General features: G+C 41.1%; 1 protein-coding gene and 1 long non-coding RNA gene across 10 annotated transcripts; one reads left to right on the top strand and one right to left on the bottom strand.

Moving 5' to 3' along the window:
- Window positions 1–581: 581 nt before the first annotated feature.
- On the bottom strand, window positions 582–25,106 carry trim2a (tripartite motif containing 2a). 6 transcript variants are annotated; one of them, XM_061830238.1, is made up of 13 exons: window positions 24,995–25,106; window positions 17,070–17,260; window positions 14,842–15,094; window positions 13,272–13,423; window positions 12,161–12,341; window positions 9,726–10,073; window positions 9,041–9,419; window positions 7,317–7,417; window positions 6,939–7,106; window positions 5,739–5,907; window positions 3,190–3,265; window positions 2,976–3,116; window positions 582–1,613 (listed from the first exon to the last, which is right to left on the bottom strand). In XM_061830238.1, exons 2-13 carry the CDS (start codon window positions 17,201–17,203, stop codon window positions 1,238–1,240), a joined length of 2,478 nt encoding a protein of 825 aa, XP_061686222.1. In that variant the 5' UTR covers window positions 17,204–17,260; window positions 24,995–25,106; the 3' UTR covers window positions 582–1,237. The 6 variants fall into 6 exon arrangements, with proteins under 6 accessions (XP_061686222.1, XP_061686221.1, XP_061686220.1 ...); XM_061830237.1 differs by lacking the exon at window positions 24,995–25,106 and adding an exon at window positions 22,919–23,003; XM_061830236.1 differs by lacking the exon at window positions 24,995–25,106 and adding an exon at window positions 18,834–18,979.
- LOC133506267 (uncharacterized) lies at window positions 19,121–26,456 on the top strand. Of its 4 annotated transcripts, none has more exons than XR_009796451.1 (4): window positions 19,125–19,283; window positions 19,632–19,861; window positions 21,350–21,455; window positions 26,151–26,456. It is a non-coding gene; the product is annotated as an uncharacterized LOC133506267 (long non-coding RNA). The 4 variants fall into 4 exon arrangements; XR_009796449.1 differs by lacking the exon at window positions 26,151–26,456 and adding an exon at window positions 22,974–23,111; XR_009796450.1 differs by lacking the exon at window positions 26,151–26,456 and having other exon boundaries at window positions 19,121–19,375; window positions 21,350–22,912.
- Window positions 26,457–27,052: the final 596 nt, after the last annotated feature.

Here is a 27,052-nt window from a genome sequence, read left to right as displayed (position 1 = left end):
AACACAGCAGCTTGCACTTGCTGGCCTCAGTAGCACAGCGGTTATCTTAAAATTGGTTATGTAACATTGACGCTCAGGAAAGCCATGCTTACGTTTTGCGTTATTCTATCGCGCTATGTCATGTCGTGGACGTGCGCTGCGCTACACTTTTCAGTTATAACTCAAGTGCATTATTGTAAGAAACATTTTCTCTACTACATCCTCATGCACCGTAATGTGTCAAGGAGAATTCGGGTCACGCTGAAAAGGAAAAATAATAGTACTGCAAGAATAATTTGTATAATGAGGGGGGTCCAAATATTCCGTGAGTGAAATTATATTTTTAAAAACTGGGAAATTAACAAGTCGTAATATTGCAAGAAAAATCATAATTATATGAGGAAATACAAAATAATATTAAGATGATTTTTTTCTACAGAAAAATAACCTCAATATTACAAGGAAAATGTTGATTTTTTTCCCTGGAAAAATATGAAATGTTACCAGAACAAAGTCATAACAATAAAAAAAAATTCTGAAATATTATTTGCTAAATTACTAAAATTGTAATGTTACAAGGAAAAAATAATAAAGTCTAGATATTATGAGGAAAAAGTCTTAATTTTATGGTGGAAAAGATGCAATAGTACCAGAATAAAGTCACCACAACACAATCATTCATAAAGCTGCATGTAATATGACGAGGGAAAAATATATATTACAGTGATAATACAGGTAAAGAATGTAAGTAGTAAAAAAAAACGTGTAATTTATTTAAATAAAGCTGTCATATTATGAGTAGTTGAAATCCTAATTTACCGCAGAGAAAAGCACATCTTGCTAGATTACGAATTTATACATTGGTAGCATTGGAAGTTATAATTCTCTTATTGTTCCACTTTTTGCTTTTATTCTTGTAGCATGATGGAATTTTTTTGTCTTGTAAAAATAACTTTATTCTCTTGACATTACATTTTATGTTCTTAGCAAAGGCAATTTATGACAATACCATATTACACATGTAGCAGTATTTGTAATATTGAAACCATGCTATTATTTGCTTCCATTTTTTTTTACCCAGATTATTTTTCTCAATGTGAAATATTTTGTTCTAAATAGTACATAACCATTATAATATTACAAAAAAGAATCTTGTGATATTATGATGATATTCATTCGTTTTTTTTTTTTCATTGTGGCAACAATACTCCTTCGTAAAATACTTTTAAAGTAATCTCACAATATCTGAGACTGTTGACTATGTTTTTTTTTTCATTGCTGCAATAATATTCCGACTGTTGTTTTCAGTGTAGCTGTGATGGAATGTGTACATTGGTTTGATGTGACTCCTAAAAGCTCGAAACAAAAGGAAACAAAAAGTCCCAGTCGCACAAATGGCACACAACAAGTGACAGTGGATGAGTGCAAATCTGCTCCTTACGCAAGTGTTTTTATAGTTTATAGAGTATTGGGCGCACGGGCTACTGCAGGTAACGGTAGACTTTAAAGCAGTGGTTTCCCGAGTCGGCGACCACCACGTGTCCGTCCGACGTGAGTGCCAGACCCTGGGGGCCGTACAGCGGGTCAGCCGATGTGTTGATGTAGGACAGGAATGAACCGCTGCCGTCGAACACCTGATGTAAACAGAAAAGAAAAAAAAATGAGAATAAAAATGGCAGCACGGTGAAGCAGCTGTAAAGCTTTGGCTTCACAGTTCTGAGGTTCCGGGTTCAATCCCGGCCCCACCTGTGTGGAGTTTGCATGTTCTCCCCGTGCCTGCGTGGGTTTTCTCCAGGCACTCCGGTTTCCTCCCACATCCCAAAAACATGCAACATGATTGGACACTCTAAATGTGCCTAGGTGTGATTGTGAGTGCGACTGTCTGTCTCTATTTGCCCTGCGATTGGGTGGGAACCAGTTCAGGGTGTACCCTGCCTCCTGCCCGTTTAAAGCTGGGATAGGCTCCAGCACTCAGCCTTGTGAGGATAAGCTGCTAAGAAGATGGATGGATAAGAATAAAAGTCTGAATTTCACGTGATAAAAGTATAATATGCAAAAATGTTTTTTTTTAGAAAAATCTTGACATATTGCAGTGCTAAAATTGTAATTGATTTTTTTTAAACAAAGTCATTATAATATTCGGACTAATGTAAATATTACCATCCAACAATTTTCTGTCCCACTTATCCCGACTAAGGTTGTACAGAAAAAAAAATAGTAATTTATGAGCCAAAAGTTGGAATTCTTTTAGAATAAAGATTACTGTATACTGTATATTAAAATATGAGAATGTTACCGGAATAAAATAGTAAACTTTTGAGATGATACATTTGTCTTTTTATGAGAATAAATCTTCATTATTACATGGAAATAACAATACAAGAGAAATCATAATTTATAAGAATTTTTTTTAGAAAAAGAATGTTGAAATATTATTGAAGTTTATTAACTGGGACAATGTAACAATTTCTTGGAATAACATCAAATATGACTACATGCAAGAAAAAAATAATAGTATGAGAAAAATGTTGAAATACTACGGGGGCATAAGCATAATTTAAGAAAACAAAAGTAATTTTACAAGAATATATGGAAAAAGATGATACGCTGTGGCAACTCCTAACGGGAGATGCCGAAAGAAGAAGAAGATTGTTGTAATATTACGAGAATCGTTTTCCGCAGCACCATCTGCTGAATCCGGTGGGTTGCGCCGCTGTGGCCTCGATGCATTTGGACTGTAACCACAAGACTTAATCATGCGGCCACAGTGATGTCATTTAATAACAACAAGAAGAAAAATGCTAATGCTAAAGGCGCCAGCGATACCAAAGAATAGCTCATTCAACACAGCTGAGCTAATATGTGCCCAAATGTAATTAAATGTTTTTGACTTTTGATAGATGAAAGATGAATGGAAGATGGAGGTCAGAAAAGCAGCGATGTTGCAACATGGCTGGACAACGGGTGGGTGATGGTGGGTGGTGAACTCCACTGACCTGTATCCTGCTGTTCCCCCAGTCCGCAACGATGATGTTTCCGTTGACATCCACGGCCACCCCCGTGGGAGCGTTGAACTGACCGTTACCTTCGCCATTGGAGCCGAACTTGAGCAGGAACTCCCCTTCGGTGTTGAACACCTGCGGTAAATTTGCCCCAAATTCATTCTGAATAATTCAGAACCTCGCAACATAGCGCCGCGATTAAACCCACCTTACCTTGACTGAGTGGTTGTGAAAATCTGTGATGATGATTTCATTGTTGTTGTTGACGGCAGCAAAGTGAGGCCCTGAATGTGTAGGGGGGGATAATCTAAGCAATCCAAATACTTTTGTCATTGAAACCACACATGCTAGGTTTGTTGAAAACGCAAAATCATCTTTGATGTTTGCAAGAACAGGAATACTAGTTTCAATTAAAAAAATAATTGCATTTTATATTGACAGATACACTCACAGTAAGTTCAGAATTTGGAGAATGGATTGTCTATGATATTTACGTACATTTTTTCTGCAAATTTTTCTTTAAAGTTGATAAACTGCAGGGTAGTTCGACATCAGAATTTTCTTTGATGATTGACTTAATTTTCTTTGATGTCTTCAATTGTAAAAACAAATGCGAGAGTCTCTGAACGCTCTAAAGTTGAACGTTTGGTTCATTAAAGATTTTATATTGTCTTTCGTGTTGACAAATACACAAATATAACTTTGTACGGCTGTTTCATAAAACAGATGTAAGGTTAATTAAAGACTACATTGTCTTTGATGCTTCTCAAATTCTGAAAACACAAATTATCCTCACTGCAGACTTAATTATCTGTGATGTTTAACAAAATAGATGTTTGAGTCACGTCACAAGTCAAAGGTAGAGCAGAGAATCAGGTGGAGGAAGCTGAGAAAGGAAAAATGTTGTGTGGCCTTTCGGAAAGAGGTGAGACAGGCTCTAGATGGACAGGAAGAGCTCCCGGAAGACTGGAATACTACTGCCAAGGTACTCGGAGAGGCAGGCAGGAGAGTACTTGGTGTGCCTTCTGGTAGGAAAGGAGCACAGGAGACTTGGTGGTGGAAACCCAAAATACAGGAAGGCATCCAAGGAAAGAGATTAGTGAAGAAGAAGTGGGACATGGAGAGGACTGAGGAGCGGCGAAAGGGATACATTGTAATGCGCCGTAGGGCAAAGGTAGAGGTGGCGAAGGCGAAACAAGTGGCATATGACGACATGTACTCCAGGTTGGATACGAAAGAAGGAGAAAAGGAGCTCTACAGGTTGGGCAGAGAGAGGGATAGCGATGGGAAGGATGTGCAGCAAGTAAAGGTGATTAAGGATAGCGATGGAAATATGTTGACTGGTGCCAGTCGTGTGCTCAGTAGATGGAAAGAGTACTTTGAGAAGTTAATGAATGAAGAGAATTGGAGAGAAGGTAGAGTCGAAGAGGCAAGCGTGAATGTCCAGGAAGTGACAATTATTCGTAAGGCGGAAGTTAGAAAGGCACTGAACAGAATGAAAAATGGAAAGACAGTTGGTCCTGATGACATACCAGTGGAGGTATGGAAGCAATTTTGAGAGGTGGCTGTGGAGTTTTTGACCAACTTATTCACTAGAATACTAGCGGGAAAGAAGATGCCAGAAGAATGGAGGAAATGTGTGCTAGTCCCCATTTTTCAAAACAAAGGTGATGTTCAGAACTGTGGAAACTATAGAGGAATAAAGATGATGAGCCACACATTAAAGCTATGGGAAAGAGTGGTGGAGGCTAGACTCAGGACAGAAGTAAGTATCTGCGAGCAAGAGTATGGGCTCATGCCTAGGAAGAGTACCACAGATGCATTATTTGCCTTGAGGATGCTCGTGGAAAAGTACAGAGAAGGTCAGAAGGAGCTACATTGTGTCTTTGTAGACCTAGAGAAAGCCTATGACAGAGTACCAAGAGAGGAACTGTGGTACTGCATGCGCAAGTCTGGTGAAATGTGCCGTAGGTGTGTCAGAAGAATTTAAGGTGGAGGTTGGACTTGATAGGATTAGAAATGAGCTCATTAGAGGGACAGCCAAAGTTGGATGTTTTGGAGACAAGGTTAAAGTGAGCAGACTTCGATGGTTTGGACATGATCAGAGGCGAGAGAGTGAGTATAACAAATGATCGATATACTGAAGACTGAATTGACCTTAATGGTTCTGATGACAAAATGTTAGATTCACTTTTGGCTCTACATGAATGGTCAAAACACTAAACATGCATCTTGTTTTTTTTTTTTTTTATAAGACTTTGAATTGTCTTTGAGAAAACTACATTCGGAAGGTTCTTGATGATTACAAAAACATGAATGTAAGTTTGATTTAAATGCTAAAGTGTCTTTGATGATGCTGAAGACAAACGAATTCAGTGAAGACTCTAAATTGTCTTTGACGATTACCCAAACATGTTCGGTTCGTTCAAGACTTCAAATGATATTTCTTTACAAAAATAAATGTAAGGTTCTTGAGTATAATATTGTCCTTTAAGTTTATAAAGACATTTGTGTTCGGTTCTTTGAAGATTAACATGATCTGTTTCTGAAAACAAACCTGAGATCCACTGGACTAAACTGTGTTTGATGTTAATCAAAAGGTTCACTAATTAAATTGTCTTTTATAGTCACAAAAAACACAAGTTCAAAACTCTTGTTTTAGTGTTGTATGTTATGAAAATTGGGTTGCTTTAATAAGGACTGAAAATTGTATTTGAGGTTTACGGGAATGTGCCCGCGAAGTGCGTTTGGCATTACCTGCAAACTGCCTGTCGCCGTTGCCGCGGCTACCGAACTTGGAGACCATTTTCCCGTTGAGCTGGAAAATGAAGACGCAGCAGGCCTTGTTGTCCACCACGATCACGTGACCGTTCTTGTCCACCGACACGCCCTTGGGACCCATCAGTTTCCCCGAGCCGATCTTGTTCTTCAGAAAACAAACAAATGTGCGGTGAACCCCCGGTATTCGCGAAGCCCTATCATAAATATGGCAAATACTGTACATAATTGACACTCTAAAAAGAAACTATAGCTTTGACAAGCAAGGCGAAGCACAGTTTTTGTCAAGATGAAACTCCTCAACTTACCTTCACGCAAGCTCGTTGGCACCAAGATGGCACCAAAGCATGACTTTTGTCCAAATGAAGTGACTTAATTCACCTCAATGTAATAAAGTTGCTACAAAATGGCGCCAAATTATGACGGATGTTTGACGGAAGTGGCTGAATTTCTTTCAACAAATCCTTGGCATCAATATGGCACAAGACGGTGCCAAGTACATTTTTTTTGTCTGAATGAAGCACCCCGATTCACTTCAACATGGTTTTTTGAAACCAAGATGCCACACGATGGTGCCAAAGGACTACTGTTATCTAAATGACACTGATTAATTCATGTCAACATACCTGGGCGCCAAAATGCCACAAGATAGCGGGAAAGCACTATTTTGTCTAAAGGAGTTTAATCAACTCAATTTACCATGGTCCCTTGGCAGCAAGTTGGTGGCAAAGCTCTAGTCTTTTATGGAGGCTCCTCAATTCACCTCAACATAGTTCCTTGGCACTAGAGCACTACTGTTATCGCTATGAAGCACCTGAATTCATGTCAACTAAGTTCTTTGGCAGGAAGATTCCATATAACGGTGCCAAAGCACTTCTGTTGTTGAAATGAGGCTTCTCAATTAACTGTAACATAGATCAACATCACACCAAGATAGCGCCAAAGCACTATTGTTTTCTAAATGAAGCTCCTCAGTTCATTCCATTGTCTTTGGCACCAATATGCCAAAGATGGTGGCAAGAACTATTTTTGTTGAAAATGAAACTCCTCGACTCACTTCAACGTAGTTTCTTGGTGCTAAGATGCCATAAGATTGGGCCAAAGCGCTTTGGCCTGAGCAAAAATATGAATATGTTTATTCATTCTCACCCAGCAGAGGCCAAACATTGGACGACTCACCTTAAACTTGCCATCGCCGGAGAAGATGCTGACCCACTTGTTGTCATAGTCGGCAATGATGATGTCGCCGCTGGGGTGAACGGCGACGCCGGTGGGTCGCTGCAGCTGACCCGGGGTTCTGCCCCGGACCCCGAAGCGACTCCGGAACAGGCCTTCGTTGGAGAAAATCTGTGATAAACAAGTGCATCGAAACTTTAAAAGAAAACAAATACTAATAACATGAATACTAATAGAAAAAAGTTAGACTGTTACAGGGCTAAAGATGTAAATCACAAGAAAAAAAATTATATTTGTAATATCACAAGGAATATTTTTGAACTATTTTGAGTTTGAAAAAAATGCAGCGATCCGTGTCATCCAGTTGTGAAAAGTTTGTACCTGCACACACTGGTTATTGCTGTCTGCAATGAGCACTTTTCCCAAGGAGGTGGACACGCCCTGCAGATTAGTGAACTCGCCTTTGTTTCGCCCTTTGGTGCCTGCACGTCGGGAAATGGAAGCCGCGTTAATATCAAAGACTTCGTTGAAGACGAAAATGGGCTTGTGAATGAAAACAAGTTATGTCAGATCCTTGAAGACTTAAATTGCCTTCTGTGTTTACGGAAGCACGTGCAGTGGGTTAGTTAAGGACTGAATTGTGTCGTTGATGTTATATGTGGGTTGCTTAAAGACTCAAAGTAGCTAATTCGTACGTGTCAAATTTATTGGCATAAGTTTTTCTTTAATTTTTAAAAAACACATATGTTGGGTTTATAAATGGCGCTAAATGCTCATGAAGACGAGCATTTGTTGAAGACTCCAAAGTGTCTGAATACATCTTGTTGATTCACTCTAAAATTTCTTTGATGTTTATGAAAACACACATTTGGTTTGTCCACTTTAAATGTTTACAAATACACATCCATTGTCCATCCATCCATTTTCTCAGCTGCTTATCCCCACAAGGGTCGCAGGGAGTGCTGGAGCCTATCCCAGCTGTCAACGGGCATTAGGCGGGGTACACCCTGAACTGGTTGCCAGCCAATCGCAGGGCACATCGAGACAAACAGCCGCACTCCCAATCACACCTAGGGGCAATTTACAGTGTCCAATTAATGATGCATGTTTTTGGGATGCGGGAGAAAACCAGAGTGCCCGGAGGAAACCCACGCAGGCACGGGGCACATCCATTGTTTATTAAAGATACCAAACGGTCTTCAAAGACCATTCAAACCATTGCATTTATTGAAGACTCAAAAGTGCCTTTGATGTTTACAAAAACTAGTAAGTTCGTTTCATCCACTCTAATTTGACTTATGTTTTCAAACACATTTATGTTGGTTTCATTAAAGATGCTAAATGATCTTCAGTGATCAGAAAAATATTCATAACATTTGCGAAAGAATCCCGTGTCTTTGACGCTTACCAAAACACGTTTTGTTTGCCCACACTACCACCCTCTTTATGGAAACGTGTTATGGGTTCATTAAAAATACAGAGATCATGAAAACATATTACATTTGTTTAATTCATTGCCAGAGGCGACACAGTGACTCAGCTGGTAAAGCGTTGGCCTCACAGTTCTGAGGTCCCTGATTCAGACCCGAACCCGCCTGTGTGGAGTTTGCATGTTCTCCCCGTGCCTGGGTGGGTTTTCTCCCACATCCCAAAAACATGCAACAATAATTGGACACTCTAAATTGCCCCTAGGTGTGATTGTGCGTGCGGTTGTTTGTCTCCATGTGCCCTGCGATTGGCCAGCAACCAGTTCAGGGTGTACCCCACCTCCTGCCTGTTGACAGTTGGGACAGGCTGCAGCACTCCCTGCAACCCTTGTGAGGATAAGCAGCAAAGAAAATGGATGGATAGATAATTCACTGCCAGCCTTTACAGTCAACATGGATATTTGACTTCTAATGCCGTCAATGGCAATGAATGTTAAGACGCCGTGTGTCTTTCAATATGTTTTTTTTCCATTCACAAAATGTCCGTTTCATTTTTTTTAATGCCTACTTCAGGTTCATAAAAAGTAAAAACTCAAAATGTTCTTCAACATGCGTGAATTTTTTATTTTTTTTTTTTAATTGCAGCGTTTTTGATGGTCACAAAATGAAAGCACATACCAATTCTGAAGATGAGGTCGTCCTCGATTGGGTTCTCTTTCCTGCGTCCGGTGCTGTACATGCTGGCGGGCCTCTTGATGGCCCTCTGCTTGATGTGCCCGCTGCTGCCCGGCGACTTGAGTCTCTTCTTGACGCCGTCGGACGCCACCGACGTGTCCGCCGACTTGCTGGCCTTGGTCCTGAAGGGGCTGCCTTTGATGTGCTCCTCGTAAAGGCGCAGGGACAACGTAAAGGTGCCCTCTGTGGGGGCGGTGAACAGGTACTCGTAGGTTCCGTTTTTGTTGTCCAGGATCTCGCCATCCACTTTGCTACCATCGGCCGCCAAGATCTCCGCCGCCAGGACGGCGTTACCCATCTTGCAAAGTCCGCCATCTTTGTCCTAAGGAAAAGGCAAAGACAGGTTTATTTGTAAAGTATTGTTTTGATTTGTTCCTTCACCGTGATCGTGACATAAAACACTCATGTCGAAGCATCTATCCACATTAAAATGAATGCAAATCCCAGTAATCCGTTTCTGGCCATTCCCCCTAACGTGTTTGTGTAATCAGTTGTTTGAGTTACAAACGTGGTTAAGGAACAAATTAAATTTGTATCTCAGGCGCAACTGTAACTGTGCTTCAATGCATCACACAAGTTCATTACGCGTTGTAGGAAAAAAAAGATAAAGTTGTGGGTCTTGTGCCACCTTTGTGGTGACAGTGACGGAGGTCGGCACCCCCGCCACACAGTGCCGCAAGCCCTCGCCGGTGGCCACCGTCTCGGATGCCACGGCGTTCGTGGTCACCACGCTGCCCAGGTTGTGGATGGACTTCTTCACGCCCTCCGTCTCCAGGCGGAAGTCCAACTGGTCGTTCTCGCCGGGCCGGAGGGGAAGTTCTTGCGCCGCGAGCTCCGCCAGGCGCTCGCTCATCTGCTTCTTGACCAGCAGCACCTCAGCCTCGCCGCCGTGGTTCAGGGCCTGCTCGGTGAAGTCGCAGCTGCTGCGGATGCCATCCTGCCCCTGCAGCAAATTGTCCAGCTGAGCCTGAAGCACCTGCAGATACAGAAACGACCAGCAGGGGATGGCAGGGTTACAAGGAGATGTTTTTTTTTTTTTTCAACATCAAAGATATTTAAAGCCTTGGATGGATATAACTTGCGTTTTTTTAAACCTCGATTTAGCATCTGAAGCCAAGTAAGAATTCTTGTAGATTTTGTAGACAATGATGGTACCGCAGTTTTTTTTTTCAGAATACCAAAGACTACCGTTGGGGGGCAGCATTGTTACATTGTAGTGTTTTAGTTGGATGAACAGGCCGGGCCGGGACATAAACAAAAAACTGTCACCACTGTTTTTACAGGACAAAACGGCTGTTTAGATCTTTTAGAAAAGGGCAATAGACATTCTGCAAATGGCGAGCGCAGACCCCAAGAGGGTGTTAATAGAAAATACCTGGACACTTGTCTTTTTCTCTTTCAAAGGACCAAAACAAACTCACGTGAATCATCTCGTCACACCCATCTTCTGGCTCAACGGCTGAGGCCATTGTGCATCTATCTCAGACTCCCAAAGTCTATTGGTGTTGCGCAGTCTGGTACCCCACCAAACCCCCTGGAACCCCTAAGATTTGGTCCACGGATGCAGCGTGACACACCCTGAGAGTGCACTCTCTTGTACACTGGCTCCATCTATCTTTAAGCAGATGCAACACAAGCTCACTCCACCCACCAGTCATGGCCTCCACCCACCCCGGCCCGCCTCCCCTGCATGGGCTCCGATGGAGGGCGGGTCAATGGTGACTCATCACCATGTGATCAAGCTCTGGGGGACAGCAAGCCAAGCAGATGATGAGGAAGGTGGGGGAGAGGCCGGGGTCAGCACTCTGCAGGCCTCTTCATTCAGTTCATTGTCGTTGCAAATCCAAAAAATTTAGTATTAGCAATCCAATGCTATTCTAATGTTGATTGGTTCTTTAAAAAAAATTAAATTGTCTCGGATGTTTGCAAGAAATACAGTATGGACCTTGAAATCGGTGAAAAGATTATTGTTGTTTACAAGATTGATACATGCATGTATAAGCTCGTGGATGATTACGAAATCACACACATTGGTTTAATTGAAAACTAAATCGTTATGGATGACCCCCCCAACCCTTAAAAAAATATTGGAATTAGGAAGACTGCAATTGTGTTTGATGGTTACGAAATCATGTTGGGTTAGTTTAGCGCTTCTCAAATAATAGAGTGTGACCCCCTGGGGAGTTCTGTCACGATGCCAGAAGGGACATCTAAGACCCTCAAAAACATTAATAACATTAATAAATGTATTCTTTACTGTAAATTGATTGATATCGCTTTCTTTTGTACTTTCGTCAGTGTTTATGAGGATTAGATTATCCTTAATATATAATGTTATAAGGTGGGACGGTGGATCAACTGAAAAAGCATTGGCGTCACAGTTCTGAGGTCCCGGGTTCAATCCCAGACCTCCCTGTGTGGAGTTTGCATGTTCTCAACGTGCCTGTGTGGGTTTTCTCCAGGTACTCTGGTTTTCTGATCACATCCGAAAAGCATGCAACATTAATTGGACATTCTAAAATTGCCCCTAGGTATGATTGTGAATGCGGGTGTTTTTCTCTATGTGCCCTGCGATTGGCTGGCAACCAGTTCAGGGTGTACCCCGCCTCCTGCCCGTTGACGGTTGGAATAGGCTCCAGCACTCCTGCGACCCTTATGAGGATAAGTGGCAAAGGAGATGGATGGATGGTGTTTGTTTTATGTTTGGTTCATTCATTCTAAATTGTCACTAATGTTTACAAAACCATACACCGGTATGTTAAGCTCACATAAAACTAAAAAAAATGTCTTTGATGTCGACAAAATGCCCATGTTAGGTTAGTTTACTTTTTTGTTGTTTATGAAACCATGCATATCACCTTCATTGAAGACTTAAATTGTCCTTGATGCTTATGAAAACACGCATGTTCGACTCCAAATTTGTCCTTATCTACGAAAACGTGCCTAAAAGTTTGGCTCACTGGAGACTAAACAGTCTTTGATGGTAATGAATTTATTAAATTATAGTAACTGACGAAATTGATTTTACACAAGCACGCGTTTGATTATTTGAAGTCACATCACCTTCTGCTTGAGACCGAAGTTGACCTCCAGCTCCATGAGCAGGACGCTCTTGCGTACATTGAGCGTTTTCTGCAACTCGTCGAAGGCCGCGTGGATGTCCTCCTCGATGGCGCTCTTGCGACCCGTCAGTCGCTGCAGGATCTCTGACAGCGTTAGCAGGGCGCCGTCGATCTCGGGCAGCCTGGAGGGAAACCCCAAAAAGGACGTCTTTTCTGAGAGGCTTGCAAAGGACAGAAACTGGGAGCAGAGTCACGGGCTCGCTGACTTTTTCGCAGAATTAGAGGCTTTCACACTGCATTTCTGGGAGTGTGACACACAGACTCCAAAACTGTTTTGTGTACAGCAATTTTACGACACAGAAGAGTCTTTCTCAAATTTAACAAGCTTTGCATCCCCTTCAACACACCAAAATTAGTAAGTGCAGCTCCTCAACTTGCCCCAAAAACTCAAAACCACTGGTGTCAAACTCAAGGCCCCGGGGCCAGATCCGCCCCACCACATGATTTTATGTGGCCCCCAGAGGCAAATCACGTGTATCAACTTCCATGATTTTGTGGTCCATAGCTGTACCAAAATTTCAAATTGTCATATCATAAATGATAACGTTGAGATATTACAAGCATTTTTGTGTTATCAAACAACAAATAGTTGTAAAAACCCACTACCCTTGATTTCTGATTCCAAAACTAGTTCATAAATTTCATGTGTAAATATGATGAGGCGGTTAAAGATTTTTATCATTTCAGAGCCATGACGGCACTTTGAGGGCAACCGTAAGTACAATGTGTCCTGTAACAAAAATGAGTTTGATACCCCCTGTAACAGGCCTCCCCAACTCAGCATAAACAAATAAATAAAATAAAAAATAGAGTTGGCTCGCCACAATCTCTTGGCAGGCCAGAAAAAATAGTCAAAACAAAACCCAATTTAAAATATTGCTACATTTATTTTAAATTGTTTAACAGCCTTTCCCAAAACTTTGAGTCACACACTCATTTTACACCCCAACAGAGTTGGTCCAGACCCTCGCAAGAACGCCACACCAATCTTTCTCCGAGCCGTGTACCCCTTTCAACACCCCACGATTCTTTCGCTAAAATCCCAGCCATACCTCCTCTTGACAGCCTCCATCTGTTCCTGTAACGAGGCCTTGTGTTGCTCCACGACATCTTTAAGTGGAACGGTGGGGTGTTCTCCGTGCTCCCCACTCGTACACTCTTGACACATGGCCGTCTCACATGGCGGGCAGTAGAACTCCATCACCTAAACCCCAAGAAATCACATATCGTCATGTCAAAACCGTGTACAGGTTTTTTTTGTTTTGCTTTGTTTTGTTGCTAATTGATGGCATTCCAATGGCATTTTCCATTATGTTAGATGTTATGAAGCTAATGGGCAACATCGTTTTGTTGCTTTAAATTCACAGTGTGTCATTGTCTTTGTTTGATGTTTACTTTGACGGTAACCTTCAACTAGGACAAACATCTCAAAACCTTTTTTTTTTTAAAAAAACTGTTCACTATTTTCAAAAGTGCTGCTCATTGTGTAATGAGTTGAGCTAACTGACACCATCCAATGCTCGCGTCTAAAGTTTGCGCTCCAAAGTTGAAGCAAGAAATCGACACATATCTTGAAACAAAACAAAAATTAAGTCCAGTCACTCGAATTTCAACACATCACTGTTACCTACAATAAATTTTGTCATGTCTATTTTTTTTTTTTTGGTGAGCTAGTCAGTCAATTTGAGTAATACCAATGTGTAACAAACATGATATTCCATTTAACTCCGCTATTATATCCTATGTATAGCGTAATTTCCGGCCTACAAGCTGCAATTTTTTTTCCACAAGCTTTCAACCCTGCGGTTTATGCGGTGATGCAGCTAATTTGTGCATTTTTTTCTACCGGCTGCAAGGGGGCACTCGAGCGGAAAGGTAAGAATGAGACCGATGGGATATATTTGCCGAGGAAAGTGACTTTTACCGGCCATGTTAGCGCTGCGCTAGCCTGTCGCTACTGTGTTACTGGCGCGTCTCAGTGATATTTACCAGTACGTTTTATTTTAACCAGCCCTGTTAGCGTTAGCGCGGCGCTAACATTAGCGCGGCACTACTGCTTGCACTAGCGTTAGTGCTAATGCTAGCTTCAACTAGCGCCGCGCTAGGTTTAAACTCTTTCTGTGTACCATCTTTGTAAATATCATGTTTCAATGTGGGCACTTGCGGCTTTCACACATCTGCAGCGTATGTATGTACCAAATGGAATCCATCCATCCATTATCTACCACTTTTCCAGGTCAGGTCGCGGGGGAAGTAGCTTCAGCAGGGATACCCAGACTTCCCTTTCCCTGGCCACTTCTTCCAGCTCTTTCGGAGGGATCCCGAGGCGTTCCCAAGCCAGCCGAGAGACATAGTCTCTTCAGTGTGTCCTGGATCGTCCTCGGGGTCTCTTTCTGACCGAGCTTCTCACCCCATCTCTAAGGGAAAGCCCAGACACCCTGCGGCGCAAACTCATTTCGGCCGCTTGTATCCGGGATCTTTTTCTTTCGGTCACGAACCAAATGGTATTTCCTTTACAAATGTACTCGGTGAGGCTTGTAACCAGGTGCGCTCTGTAGGCCGGGAATTACGGTACTTTTAGTAACAAATTAGTTGGGAACGTTTCCGCCACATTCTGCTTACGTTGCCTCCGTGGTTGGGGCAGGAGAGCAGGTGACCTGCTGCCACCGTGGCCATATTGTTGAGGACTGCCGCCGCCTCCCGGGCGCCGCTTATTCCGCGGTGACCTGGCGAGCGCTGGAGGACGTCCATCAGGTTGGTGATGAAGAAGTTGTTCTGCAGCGCCGCAACACCCTTCTCGGGCAGGATGGACGTCTGGCGGCACACGGGACACGACAGCGTCAGGCTGTGGGCCGGAATGTAGTTTTGCAAGCACCTACGACACAGACATGGATTTAGAGTATTTAACTGTATTTATTTTTTTATTGAACCTTTATTTATACGGATTCAGGGAATTCAGAACAGATTCTGGCCACAGAGAGCAGAGTAAAACAGTAAAACAAAAGAAAATACTTGTACAAGAAACTGTACCTTGTGATGGAGTCACATATTTACATAAAACATCACTGCAGATTGAGAACATACTAAAAAAAAGAGTTGATGTACAATATCCCTCATAAACTTTTTAAACAATGATATTGGAATGAATGAAGTGAGTTTTATTATTTCTTGCATCATTTGGGGGAGAATATTGAAAAGAATGACCAAATGTAATGCAGAATTTAGGACTGAAGCAGTTAATACAACTGCTGTAGTAGAGAGAGTGGTTGGTGGTATGCGTGGTGAGCAAAGAGCAAAAATATAGGGTGCCCTCTTGCTAATGATTATCGATAAACATAGACCAGTCTATTTCTTTAGGTGAGTGGAGAGAGGGGAAAATATGAAAGTGTTTCCTTAAACATGCAAAATCCATCCATCCATTTTCTTTTGCCGCTTATCCTCACGAGGGTCGTGGGGAGTGCTGGAGCCCATCCCAGCAGTCAACGAGCAGGATGCAAGGTACACTCTGAACTGGTTGCCAGCCAATCGCAGGGCACATTGAGACAAATAGCCGCACTCACAATCACACCTAGGGGCAATTAATGTTGCATGTTTTTGGAATGTGGGAGGAAACCCGAGTGCCCAGAGGAAACCCACGTAAAATTATGTACTTCAACCTTTTGCACGTCCAGGACAATTTAATCTTCAATAAACCTAAAATGCATATTTTTATGAACACTAATTGAGCCATCAAACATGTTTGGTTTTTTTTTTTTACATCAAAAACAATATAGTCTTTAAATCACATAATTTAATTTTAATTAAATTGATGTACATGTTTTGGAAGCATTTAAGACCATCATTTGGCAGCTGGCAGACACCACACTGAAAGTAACAATTGCTGTGTCAGAGAAGGCGCAGACATTTGCTAGTATTTATTTTTAATCACACAACGATCCACATAAGGTAAACATAATGTCGTTCTGCGGCTGGAATGGATGAATTGAATTTGCATTCATTTTCAATGGCAATCATTACACAGGTTTGCAAACGTTTCATTCACATGACATTAAATCTGTAACCTAAGGTGTGTGTGTGTGTGTGTGTTTTGATTTTTTTTTTTAAACGTACAAAAATCAAGTACTCTTCAATGTCTATATTTTTGAACTGAAAAATCAGGTGTAGCATGGAGACAGTTTCAAATAAAAATGCATTACAGCCGAGAAGCAAACAGAGTCACACAGCGTCCCTTTTGTCCCCCAAACAAAAGGCCGGCCGAGACGTTGGTGCCAACTGCGCCGATTGTCGTGTCATCACACAGCCAGTAAACACTCACATCCTATGTTCAAGAACTTTATCGATCAAAAAATTCTGGGGTACCAAATGGTCTCTTCACTGGTGGTAAGACACCGCTCGTATATGTTATTTTTTCATTACATCTTATTTAATTTCCCAAATTTTATTTTTCCATATGTACAGTGAAAATAATAAGTCTGGATACACCTGCACACATAAGTTTTTTTGATGCAAAATAATGAGGCCAAGATAAATCATTTCAAAACTTTTTCTACCCTTAATGTGACAAACCACAGGTCATACCAATTAGCGTTAGCGCATAACCTGCAGAGTCCTCTTGGAGAAATATTGCCAGAAAAAGCCAACTAGAACATCTGAGCTTTATGTTATGTTTATGAACAACAACAGGGGTGTGTAGATTTATTATATCCACCATATGAAACTTAGCAAGCATGCCTCCAAGTCCTATAAAGCAATTTGTGTGTTGGCTTGAAATATTGGTTCAACTGAATATGAAATATAATACTACTAATACTAAGAATACCTAAAAATGTAAAAGTAATGAGTGGACTCACCTCTCACAGAACGTATGCAGGCAGGGCAGCACTTTGGGGTTGTGGTACCGCTCCAGGCAGATGCTGCAGATCAAGAACTGCTTGTCGATCTGGTGCACCACCGGGCTCGGAATGTTGCCGGCATCAGCGGCCATCCTAAACGCGGGACTCGGTAGAGTCCGGCCCGGCTCTGCCTCTCACTTGCACGAGCCCTGCGAGAGGTACCAACTCGATCAGTACTGATCCAACAGCGGGACCTCCTCCGAGGTGTGAGTGGATTATTTTGGGGCGGTTTGCCTTCTGTCGTTATCCCGTCACAAAAAGAAAAGAACTTGAACAAAAGCATCAATCAACATGTACCGTTTCACTCATTTTACACACTGACACGATTAATAAGAACAAATAAATTGCAAGATTAAATCATCAAATTAACTATTTAAAAACAATCAAAAAGTTTCCTCAACAGTAATCTGATTTCATATTAATAAATGTAATTTTAAAGATTAAACTATCTTGAACACAGGAAAAATGTAATTTATTGTTTGTCTTGAATTTTCTATCCATCCACTTTCTGAGGCGCTTATCCTCACAAGGATTGCGGGAGTGGCGGACAGGAGCCCTTTTGGAGATTAGCCCTTATTTCAATTCTGGACACGAGTCCTTATGACTCCCAGTATAATTGCAACTGAAGAAAAATAAGAACAAAAACTGATTATTGTTTTGGATGTTTATTTTTAAAGATAGCACAAATGAGTAAAACCACATATTAGCACCCTTTAGCCCTTTTTAAGACGGAGATAAAATAAAGCAGAAATGACAGTGGAAAATAAATCTGTGAGGTGGCAAGTAACATTTAATAAAACGAACAAACGTTTAGGATTGTTCACAAGATGTTGATATTTTAATTATAATTTATTCATATTTCCTTCACAAACTTTTTAAGTGCTGTGGAATGGAAAGGATTCATTTTTGTTTTTGTTTACCAGCATAATATTTAAGACACACAGAAGTAGAAATTCAGGCAAATTGAATATTTTAGACAAGCAACATTTGTTTTTTTTATGCTGGAAATAATTAAGTTGGTTTTTGTGAGTGTTTGCTTTATTTCATCAGACAAAATAAATACTTAAGGGCTCATATCTAGATTTGAAATAAGGGTGAAGGGTTCATATGTCCTTAAGGGCAAATGTCCGTTCCCCACCCTGAACTGGTTGCCACCCAATCGCAGGGCACATTGAAAAAAAAACAAAAAAAAACATCACAAGTAATGTCAATTTAGAATCTTCAATGAATGCATGTTTTTAGGATGTGGGAGGAAACCGGAAAACATGCATGGTACGTTCATCGACGACTTTCCAAAGTATGTAAATACATGCAACCAGTTCAACACCCCAACAGGCAAAGTTAGTGCACCGTGATCATTGAGAAGTAAATCAAAACAAACCTTATTCATGTGTGGCTAGTTTAATTTTATGTTGTGATGAATTTACTGACTGATTTTTCAATCGTGTTGACTGATTTCACGTAGTATAAAATTGTTTCCAAATCTTTTTTAATCCTCGTCATTGAGTTGGTGCACGGCACCCGCTGCACGACAACCCAACCCACTCCAAAATAGAAAAGAAAAAAAAAAACGCATTCAGCATTATAGTTGTGTGATTTTACATCCTAAAACAGTCTTTCCTCAACTTTTCGAGCGAAGAACCCACTTCAACACCTCAGCGGTCGGCGGCCCCATAATCGCATCACCGCCCGCCAAACCCGCCGACCAGAACAAAACCAAACCTCATTTAGCGTGGGGCCGCGTCGATTTGACGCTGCACAACAAGCATTCCCAAACGTTTCAAGCCGTGCAGCCCGTTCAATCCCCCGCCGGAGTTGGCGCGTCCCCCTCATCGCGAGCAGCAGCCATCCTGCTGCGAGTTGCTCTTAAGAAGTGCTCGCAACAGGGCTAATACATAATGAATGGAAAAAAAAAAAAAAGCAGAAAGCAGGACATTCTGTGCCGGCTCCAAAAATAAACCCGTTACCCACAATACACCAGTGTCAGGCAGCTTGACAGTCGGCACGTCCTTTTATTCACAGAGTGACTTTTGTTATCAGGCAGACCAAGGAAAGTGTGTCAGCGCCACAAAAATAGCCTCAGGGACTCTTTGTTTTCTCTTTTTCTTTGCTAAAATATACTTTTACTCCTAACAATTCATGTAGTCTGGTTTGAATTAGCACTAAAATGAGGTAATGCGATGTGCTCACTCTCAAAATTCAGATTCTAACGCTATGAGGACATTTTTGCCATCGCGCTAATACTCCAAAGAAATCAGACAAAAGTACGCTTCATGCTCTAACAAATTCTGTTTTAACAACAAAGCTGATGTTTTTTTTTCTTCAATAACTACCAATGAGTCTTTTTATATTCTGTACCACTTATCCGCACTAGAGTCACGGGTGCATTGCTACTCTAAAACCTTTGTGAAATTTGTTTTAGCCATTCAGAAGTTGACTTGCTGATCATTGTCGAGCCGCAGAAATCAAGTGTTCTCCATCTTGAAGTCAAAAATTCATGCCTGAATTTTCTCCATCTAGATTTTCTGGTTTCTTCAATCACACCAAGTCGTCCAGGTCCTGAAAGTGTAAAGAAGCCTCAAACTATCACTCTTCCATGACCATGCTTGACAGTGGTATGATGAAAGACAAGTCTTGAAGTTGTGTATGGGCAACAGTTTTTTTCACCTTGGAATCTGCCATGGATGCCATTTTTACCTAGTCTCTTACGGATTTTTGAGTCATGAACACCTTTACTCCTTAAAACTAAGGTGAGTGAGGCCTTCAGTTCTTCAAATGGTGTCCTGGTTTCATTTGTGACCTCCTGGATTTGTGGTCGCTGTGGTCATGGGGTACGTTTTGGGCTGCCTACTCGTGAGAATGTTCTGTTTTCGCCATTGATGGATAATGGCTCTCACCGTGGATAACTGGAGTCCTAAACATCTGAAAATGGCTTTGTAATCATTTCCAGACTGTCTTTTTTTTATTATTTTTTCTTGAATATCTTGTTTTGCAGCTTTTTGAAATATTTTGGCCAACTTTATGTTATCAGAAAGTTTTTATTGAAATAATTTCTTCATTGAGCTCTTCAGGTTCCTACCAGAATGACATGCAATTGGCCAAAAAACTATGCCTACCACTTAGAAAAAAAATCTTCCCTTAAGTGTAATGTAGTTTGTACTATTTGGGCTAGGGTGTCTCTCTGCCTAGCATCTGGCCCCATGTGGATTGCGCAGTGAGGCAGCGGCGGAGTGGTCGAGATCCAGCACCTCCCAGGCCCTTGCCAGCCCAAGCTTTTAGATGGTGGACGTCCACTGCAACAGCGTTGTAGTCGTCAGCCACACAATCGGTGGTTGAGGGTTGAGAAAGAGGAGGAGGAACGAAAAAAAAAAAAAAGGCAACCGTAATGCATGCATGTGGCCGCTTAATGGGAACCTTTCCGTGGTCTGTTAAGGGTCTGTTCAATTTTAATAAAGGCAAAGGAGGGAAAATTGCCCCTCTGGGAAACTCAGAGGGTGTGTGGCCACCGCAAAGTTTGAGGAGAAGCCTGTGCAATGTCTGTGGATGGGATTTCTCCTCTCCCCACTGAGGAGCAGGGAAAGGAGGGAAGCGTGATTTTCAGAGCATTTAGCAACACCCCCACAGCGTCTGGAACCTGTAGGATTGTCTCAATTCTTGACTATTTTGAAGCATGATTTCACACAGTTAGCTTTTTTTGTTTGTTTGCTTTATTAATTTACTCATTGTGTTGCTTGTGAATAAGAAACTTTTCTGTGATATGTCAAATTTTGACCATTAGGTCATCAGCATTTGACAGCTTGGGCTTCGCATTTTCAGTCTTAATAACGGAGCATGTCCAAAGATTTGGATCATTTCACTTGAAAAAAAAAAAAAAAAACTCCTACAAAGCAGAACGTGCTTACAGAACTACATCTTCATCAGACGTTTTTTGACCACGTGATCCGGGGCAGCTGGCCATGTTGGATGGGTTCACTCTCCTGACACGCCACTCAAGCAAATGCTTTTGGAGTCACACAAATGTTCGTAGGACTGCTGAAAGTGACACATGCTGGCTAAAAAGCATTTGGAAAGTTATCAGCGCTCATTAGATGTTGTTTGAAGAAACCATTACGACAAGAAAAAGTGTGCTTTGATCGACAATATTGACCCAAATGCCCTGGAGAAACACAAATGGAGCACATAACCATGGGTGTCGGTAACCTATCCAGACATCGTCCACTATCTCCTCTTCTCGACAGGGGCTTATACCGTGGACCAACTAAAGAATTACAAAGGTCTGGAGGCCTACAACCAATTCATCAAAGGCTGGGTTCGTCATGCGACCTGTCTCCCCACACTGCTAAGGTTAGTGTACCGCGTGATTATAGTCAGCGTCGTGCTAAATTATGTTGATTATACCAATGAAAGAGGTGTAGATTATTATTTTCATGTTTGTTACCAAGAGGGAGAGAGAGAGAGAGAGAGAGTTTCGACCGGGGTGAGTCCCAAGTGGAGCCCGCACCTTTTTCTCCACTTCCACGGCTCCATTTTTAACTTAACTCAGGAAACAGCTAGCGGTGCGGTAACTCGTTTTTGCAAACTTATTATAATAGAACAGAAAATACAGATTTTGGAGACATGCATTGCATTCACACGCGAGTATTGTGTTTGGCTGTTAGATCGGCTGCGCTAATACGACACAGCCACAGCTGTCGTCGTTTGGTTGCTAACTGCTCCGTTTTCTCACACTGGTTCTTGATCACAGCTGGCGGTCGAAAGAAAGACGCTTTACAACACCCGTTTGAGCAACCAATAACATAGCGTTGCGCCCCCATTCATACGCTTTTCTGAAATGATTCCTGCTTAGTTACATGTGTTTACGTGAATTCACCAAACCAAGATGGCGCCCGCGTTCTAAATCGGAAGGTGTGCGATGTCTGTCTACAGAGTAAATATCGTTAGCTATGGTAATTTAATATAGCATATCACTGCTAGTTAGAGCAAACTGTAACCCTTTCGCAGGTTTCAAACAAACAAGTCCATTCAGAAGTTTTCGGTGGCCACAACTGACGCCGAGTAACCCAGCACACAGACTTGCTAATGGTTAGCCACTTAACAGCAAGTGCAATTTTGAGCCAGCAGCTGCCAATTCTACACGTACGGTCATTGATTTGTACACCAGTCAGCAGGCGAGGCCCCGCCTTATTAAGCCACACACGCGTTCAAAGTCACAGATACTACAGCACAGAACGAGAGGATGGCGAGCCAAGTGGACAATAATGATAGAGGCAGCTCGTATGCATATTTTGCATTGCTCTTCTGGATAAAGCTTTAAAATATATTTAGATTATAAAAAATGATTATGGCTGCTTCCTTGCAGATATTCATCAATCGTGGGAAGTTCTAGAACATAACCCCTGCAATGAACAAGGAAGTACTGTATACATAGTAGTTTCATATAATAAACAAGAAAAGACCACCAAAATGCATCTGATCTGACATTTTCACACATCCGGTACCTAAAAGCCAACTCCTACAAAACAAATATTCCACCAAATGGAAAACCTTGTACATTTGTCCACCAAATAAAATAGCGTACCTGCTCAAATCCGGGATGGTACGAGCTTCACTTGCCAAATGCTAACACAACATAACAGCACATGAGCCTCAGTGCACACGCACAGACACACATACACACACTGTCTCTCCTCTTATGTAATCCCATCAAGCGACCATTCCAGCTTTCATGCCAGGAAATGTAAAAAACAAAACAAAAACGGTAACATTCGAAACAAAAGCATCATTGTCATCGTCATCATTCAACTCACTTGTAAATATTTGTAAATAACCTCTTCCTCCCATCACATCCCTCTTGTCCTCAAGTAAACGTTGCCTCACTGCCTTTGAGCATGTGCAGCATGGATGGATGGACGGACGGATGGAAAGGAGGAGGGAGAGAAAGAGGCAGCAGAGAGCGAGGAGGGATGACGAATGAGCACCTAACAGATGGAAATATGGGCGCTCCCGATGGGGGAGCTTCAGATGCTGACTCACCCTGCATGTGGGAGGGAGTGGGGGGGGGGGCGGTTGTGGGGGTGCTCGGGAAGGATGTTTTATTGATCGTAAAACCATAATTATTAATTGATGTTTTTTTGGTTGTAATTTTCACATGATTTCAAAGCATAAAAAAATTAAATTAAAATAAAACAAGTAGGGTTTTTAATCATTTGCAAGTGTTTGTTGTTTAATTACAGTTGTTTTTTTGTCCATTTTTTATTAATTTTATATTTTTATTCACTTTGTGTTCATACTTTATTTTATAGTGTACAACATATACGTGTGTTTATGTATATTTATATTCCTTCATGTTAGAGTCTACTCACATGTTAATCTTAATTGATCCCGCACCATATTACGGAGTGACCACCCTTCGGAATCTTGATTTGGTGGGTGCTGCTGTTTGGATTAGCGACACGGTTTGAAGATTTTGGCCCACTACAACGTACGCAATTCCAATCTAATCTGGAGCGCCCAGCGGGTGCAGGATGATGTGAGATTACGGCATCTGGGGCGACTCATCACCCTCAATTTCCTGGGTTTCCAACGAAAGCGGCACGATACAAGTGCGCTAGAACTGGGAACCTTGCGTTTCTGGCCATGCGAGATAAGACGACGACGATGACGATGATGGGCCATATGCGGCCATGTCTTCATGTCTGTCATTTTGTTGTCACTGCAAATGTTGTTTGGCTTGATTTTGGAATCACTATTTTTTTTTTCTTTTTAAAGGAAACTTATTTCCAAAACTTTCTTTCCAGTTAGCTCAATAGTGAATTTTAACCAATGTTGAGATTTAAAAAAAAAAAAAATTCTGGACCATTTATGATGTATAAAATTCTCCAATTTATTGTATCTTAACATAACTTAAAAGTAGTTTGGAGGAATAATCAACAAAAATATTCAATTGTAAATATTTAATAGTTCCTTTTTAATAAATTTATTTAACATTGTAATTTTTACAATTTTTTCTATGTACATTTTTTGTAAACAAAACAATTGTCTTTCAAAAATACTGCATACATCCCAACTAATTTTAAAATTTCTTTGAACACTTTTTTTATTTGGAGTTTGTTTAGGTTTGAAAGTTATGTGAAAATGAAAACAAGAAACAAGATTTGATCCAGAATGTTTGACAATAATGACAACGTTTTTTTTTTTTGGATTCTTATCAATATTTTACACTTTGTTCGGAGAATTTTTTCAGATCTTTTTTTTTTTTAATTGGTCAAAAAACACATTTAGGAATATGTAGCATGAACTAATTCATACATTATTTACAATCCTTTCCCAGATGAATTTTTTTTTAATGGTTTATTGTTTTTTTTTTTAGTTCAAACTGTAATGTTTATCAATGGACAATTTTTTTGTCACTATTTTTGTCACCAGTTTTTCATTCAGGTTTTTTTTATGCTTGTTTTGTGTGTGTTTGGGGTTTTTTTTAACAACAAAATCACAAATTAAACACTTCAACTATAACTTTAAAAAAATATCAACGTTACCTTAGATTTTTTTTTCTAGGTTTCCTTTTTCCAGATGATTTTTATTCTTTCTTAATGTTTTGTGCAAAATTGTTATTTTAATTTTTTTCTCGCCAGGAATGAAAATAACTATTAAACAGATACTCCCTGGGCCACTTAATTAAGGTACACCATTGCATTGCACTTGTAAATATATTCCCATATTTGTCTCGTAAATTCCATATTTACCCCCCACATAGGGAGAAATGAATACTTTTGTCATCATCCAGATGTGAGTAGAAAAAGTCAACATTCTCAGTTATCTACACCAACACAATACCACGTAAACAACATTACCACGAACAACCGGAATTTCTAGTTACTCACATTACTTGTCTGCATCCATTTCTCACATCAATCATCCTCAATGTTAGTCGTGACTTCCTGCTTTCCACGGTAAGTGCATCATGGCTGCACTGTACTCTCGTCTGTGTGTGTGCGGGTGTGTGTGTGTGTGTGTGTGTGTGTTAACGGTCAACTAATCCTCAATTTGGATGTGGGGGGGGGGGGCAGGAATGCATGTGAGCTCTTCCAATCCAAACAGAATGAGGGCAGACAGACACTAAGTGAGAAAAGGCGGGACTTGGGGAGGGGGGGGGGGGTAAGGCAGCAAAGGGACCAATCAGAGGTGACTGTAGATATCCATTGAACAACTTTCTTTTATGACTTTTTTTTTATAGTTGTTGTTGTAATTTTTGTATTCAAGAGATGACATAAAGTTTCATAATTCGCCATGAAATATGAAAGGGCCCCTTGAATTTTCGAAAATATTCACATCCGGCACAAGTGAGTATGATTGGCGCATAATCCAGCACACATTTCTATTGTAACACAATGCCCAAAAGTCAGTAAGAACCTACACTGTCAATTCACAGTCGGCCACTTTTGACCAAAGGTGCTGGTGAAGTTTAATTATTCTTCATGAAATGATAAATTATTTGCATCTGGCACCAGGGTATTCGATTTACACCAATTCTGGTATGCATGTTCATCATGGCAGGACAGGTGCAGGCAAGGTTTGATTATTTCGGTCGACATAAAATCCGGTATACGTTTATTATAACAGAATGCATGAAAAAGACAAAGAACTTGTACTATGAAAAGTAGCTAGTTGGTCTTTTTGTCTTAAATGCGCTGGTAAAGTATAATTATTTGCTGTGAAATTATTTGGATCCGGCACCGGCCTGTGCGATTGACACAAAATCCGGCACATGTGGTCATCGTGAATGGATGCACAAAAATCAATATGAACTGAACGAGAGGTGGTCAACCATTTTGGTTCCCAAAGTGCTATTTTTCTGTAAATTTGTGGCCGTTTCCAGGATTCGTACCAAAGGAAACTCCTGCTACATAATTCAGCCAATCACCAGCAACTTTGTTCTCCGTGTAAATGACACAAATAGGTGACACTTCATTGTGGTTTTACTATTTTTACTATTTGGTACTTGGATTTTGAAAAATGTTTTCATTTTTGTGTGCATAGCTAAAGAGGGGGCACGATGGCACAGCAGGAAAGCGTTGGCCGCCCAGTTCTGAGCTACTGGATTCAATCCCGGACCCGCCTGTGTGGAGTGTGCATGTTCTCTCCGTGCCTGCATTGGTTTTCCACATCCGGTTTCCCCCCCACATCCCAAAAACATGCAACATTAATTGGACACTCTAAATTGCCCCTAGGTGTGAATGTGAGTGCGGCAATTTGTGTCTATGTGCCCCGCGATTGGCCGGCAACCAGTTCAGGGTGTACCCCGCCTCCTGCCGGTGACAGCTGGGATAGGCTCCAGCACTCCCACTGACCCTCGTGAGGATAAGCGGCTAAGAAAATGGATGGATAGCTAAAGAGTAAAATCAACAACCTGTGGATGGACTTCGATCATCATATATGGCAATCGATAAAGGAAACACAGCAGCTTGTTATTTAAAACTTGAACTTACAGCCAAAACATGTTGTGACTTATTTTGGGTTGAAGCCGTTCCAGGGTCAGCTTACTTTTGACTTAAAAAGAAAAATATGCTCGTCCTGATGATAGCATTGTTGATTTTCTCTTTTAATATCACTAACCTTTTATGCTTTCATAATATTAAAAGAATCTCTTTCAATATTTTTGTCACTAATACTTCAAATTTCTTCTTGGAATGCCAAATTTTATTTTTTGTAAATGATGGTTGATGTTGAGACACACACACACACACACACACACACACACGAATGATACAATTAACGTGTACAGCTACTTTTGCTCATGCAGAATGTTTATGTACACACACACGCATGCACATGCGCACACAGGGCGTACCAGTTTTGTCAGCTGTACACAGTTCAATAATTAACTGCCTGAAACGCCACCCACAAGTGCGCAAGATAATAAATGCTATTAATAGCTCTCA

Source organism: Syngnathoides biaculeatus, chromosome 9 (genome assembly GCF_019802595.1).
Source record: "Syngnathoides biaculeatus isolate LvHL_M chromosome 9, ASM1980259v1, whole genome shotgun sequence".
Taxonomy (NCBI): Eukaryota; Metazoa; Chordata; class Actinopteri; order Syngnathiformes; family Syngnathidae; genus Syngnathoides; species Syngnathoides biaculeatus.
This window is presented reverse-complemented; position numbering and strand designations above follow the sequence as displayed.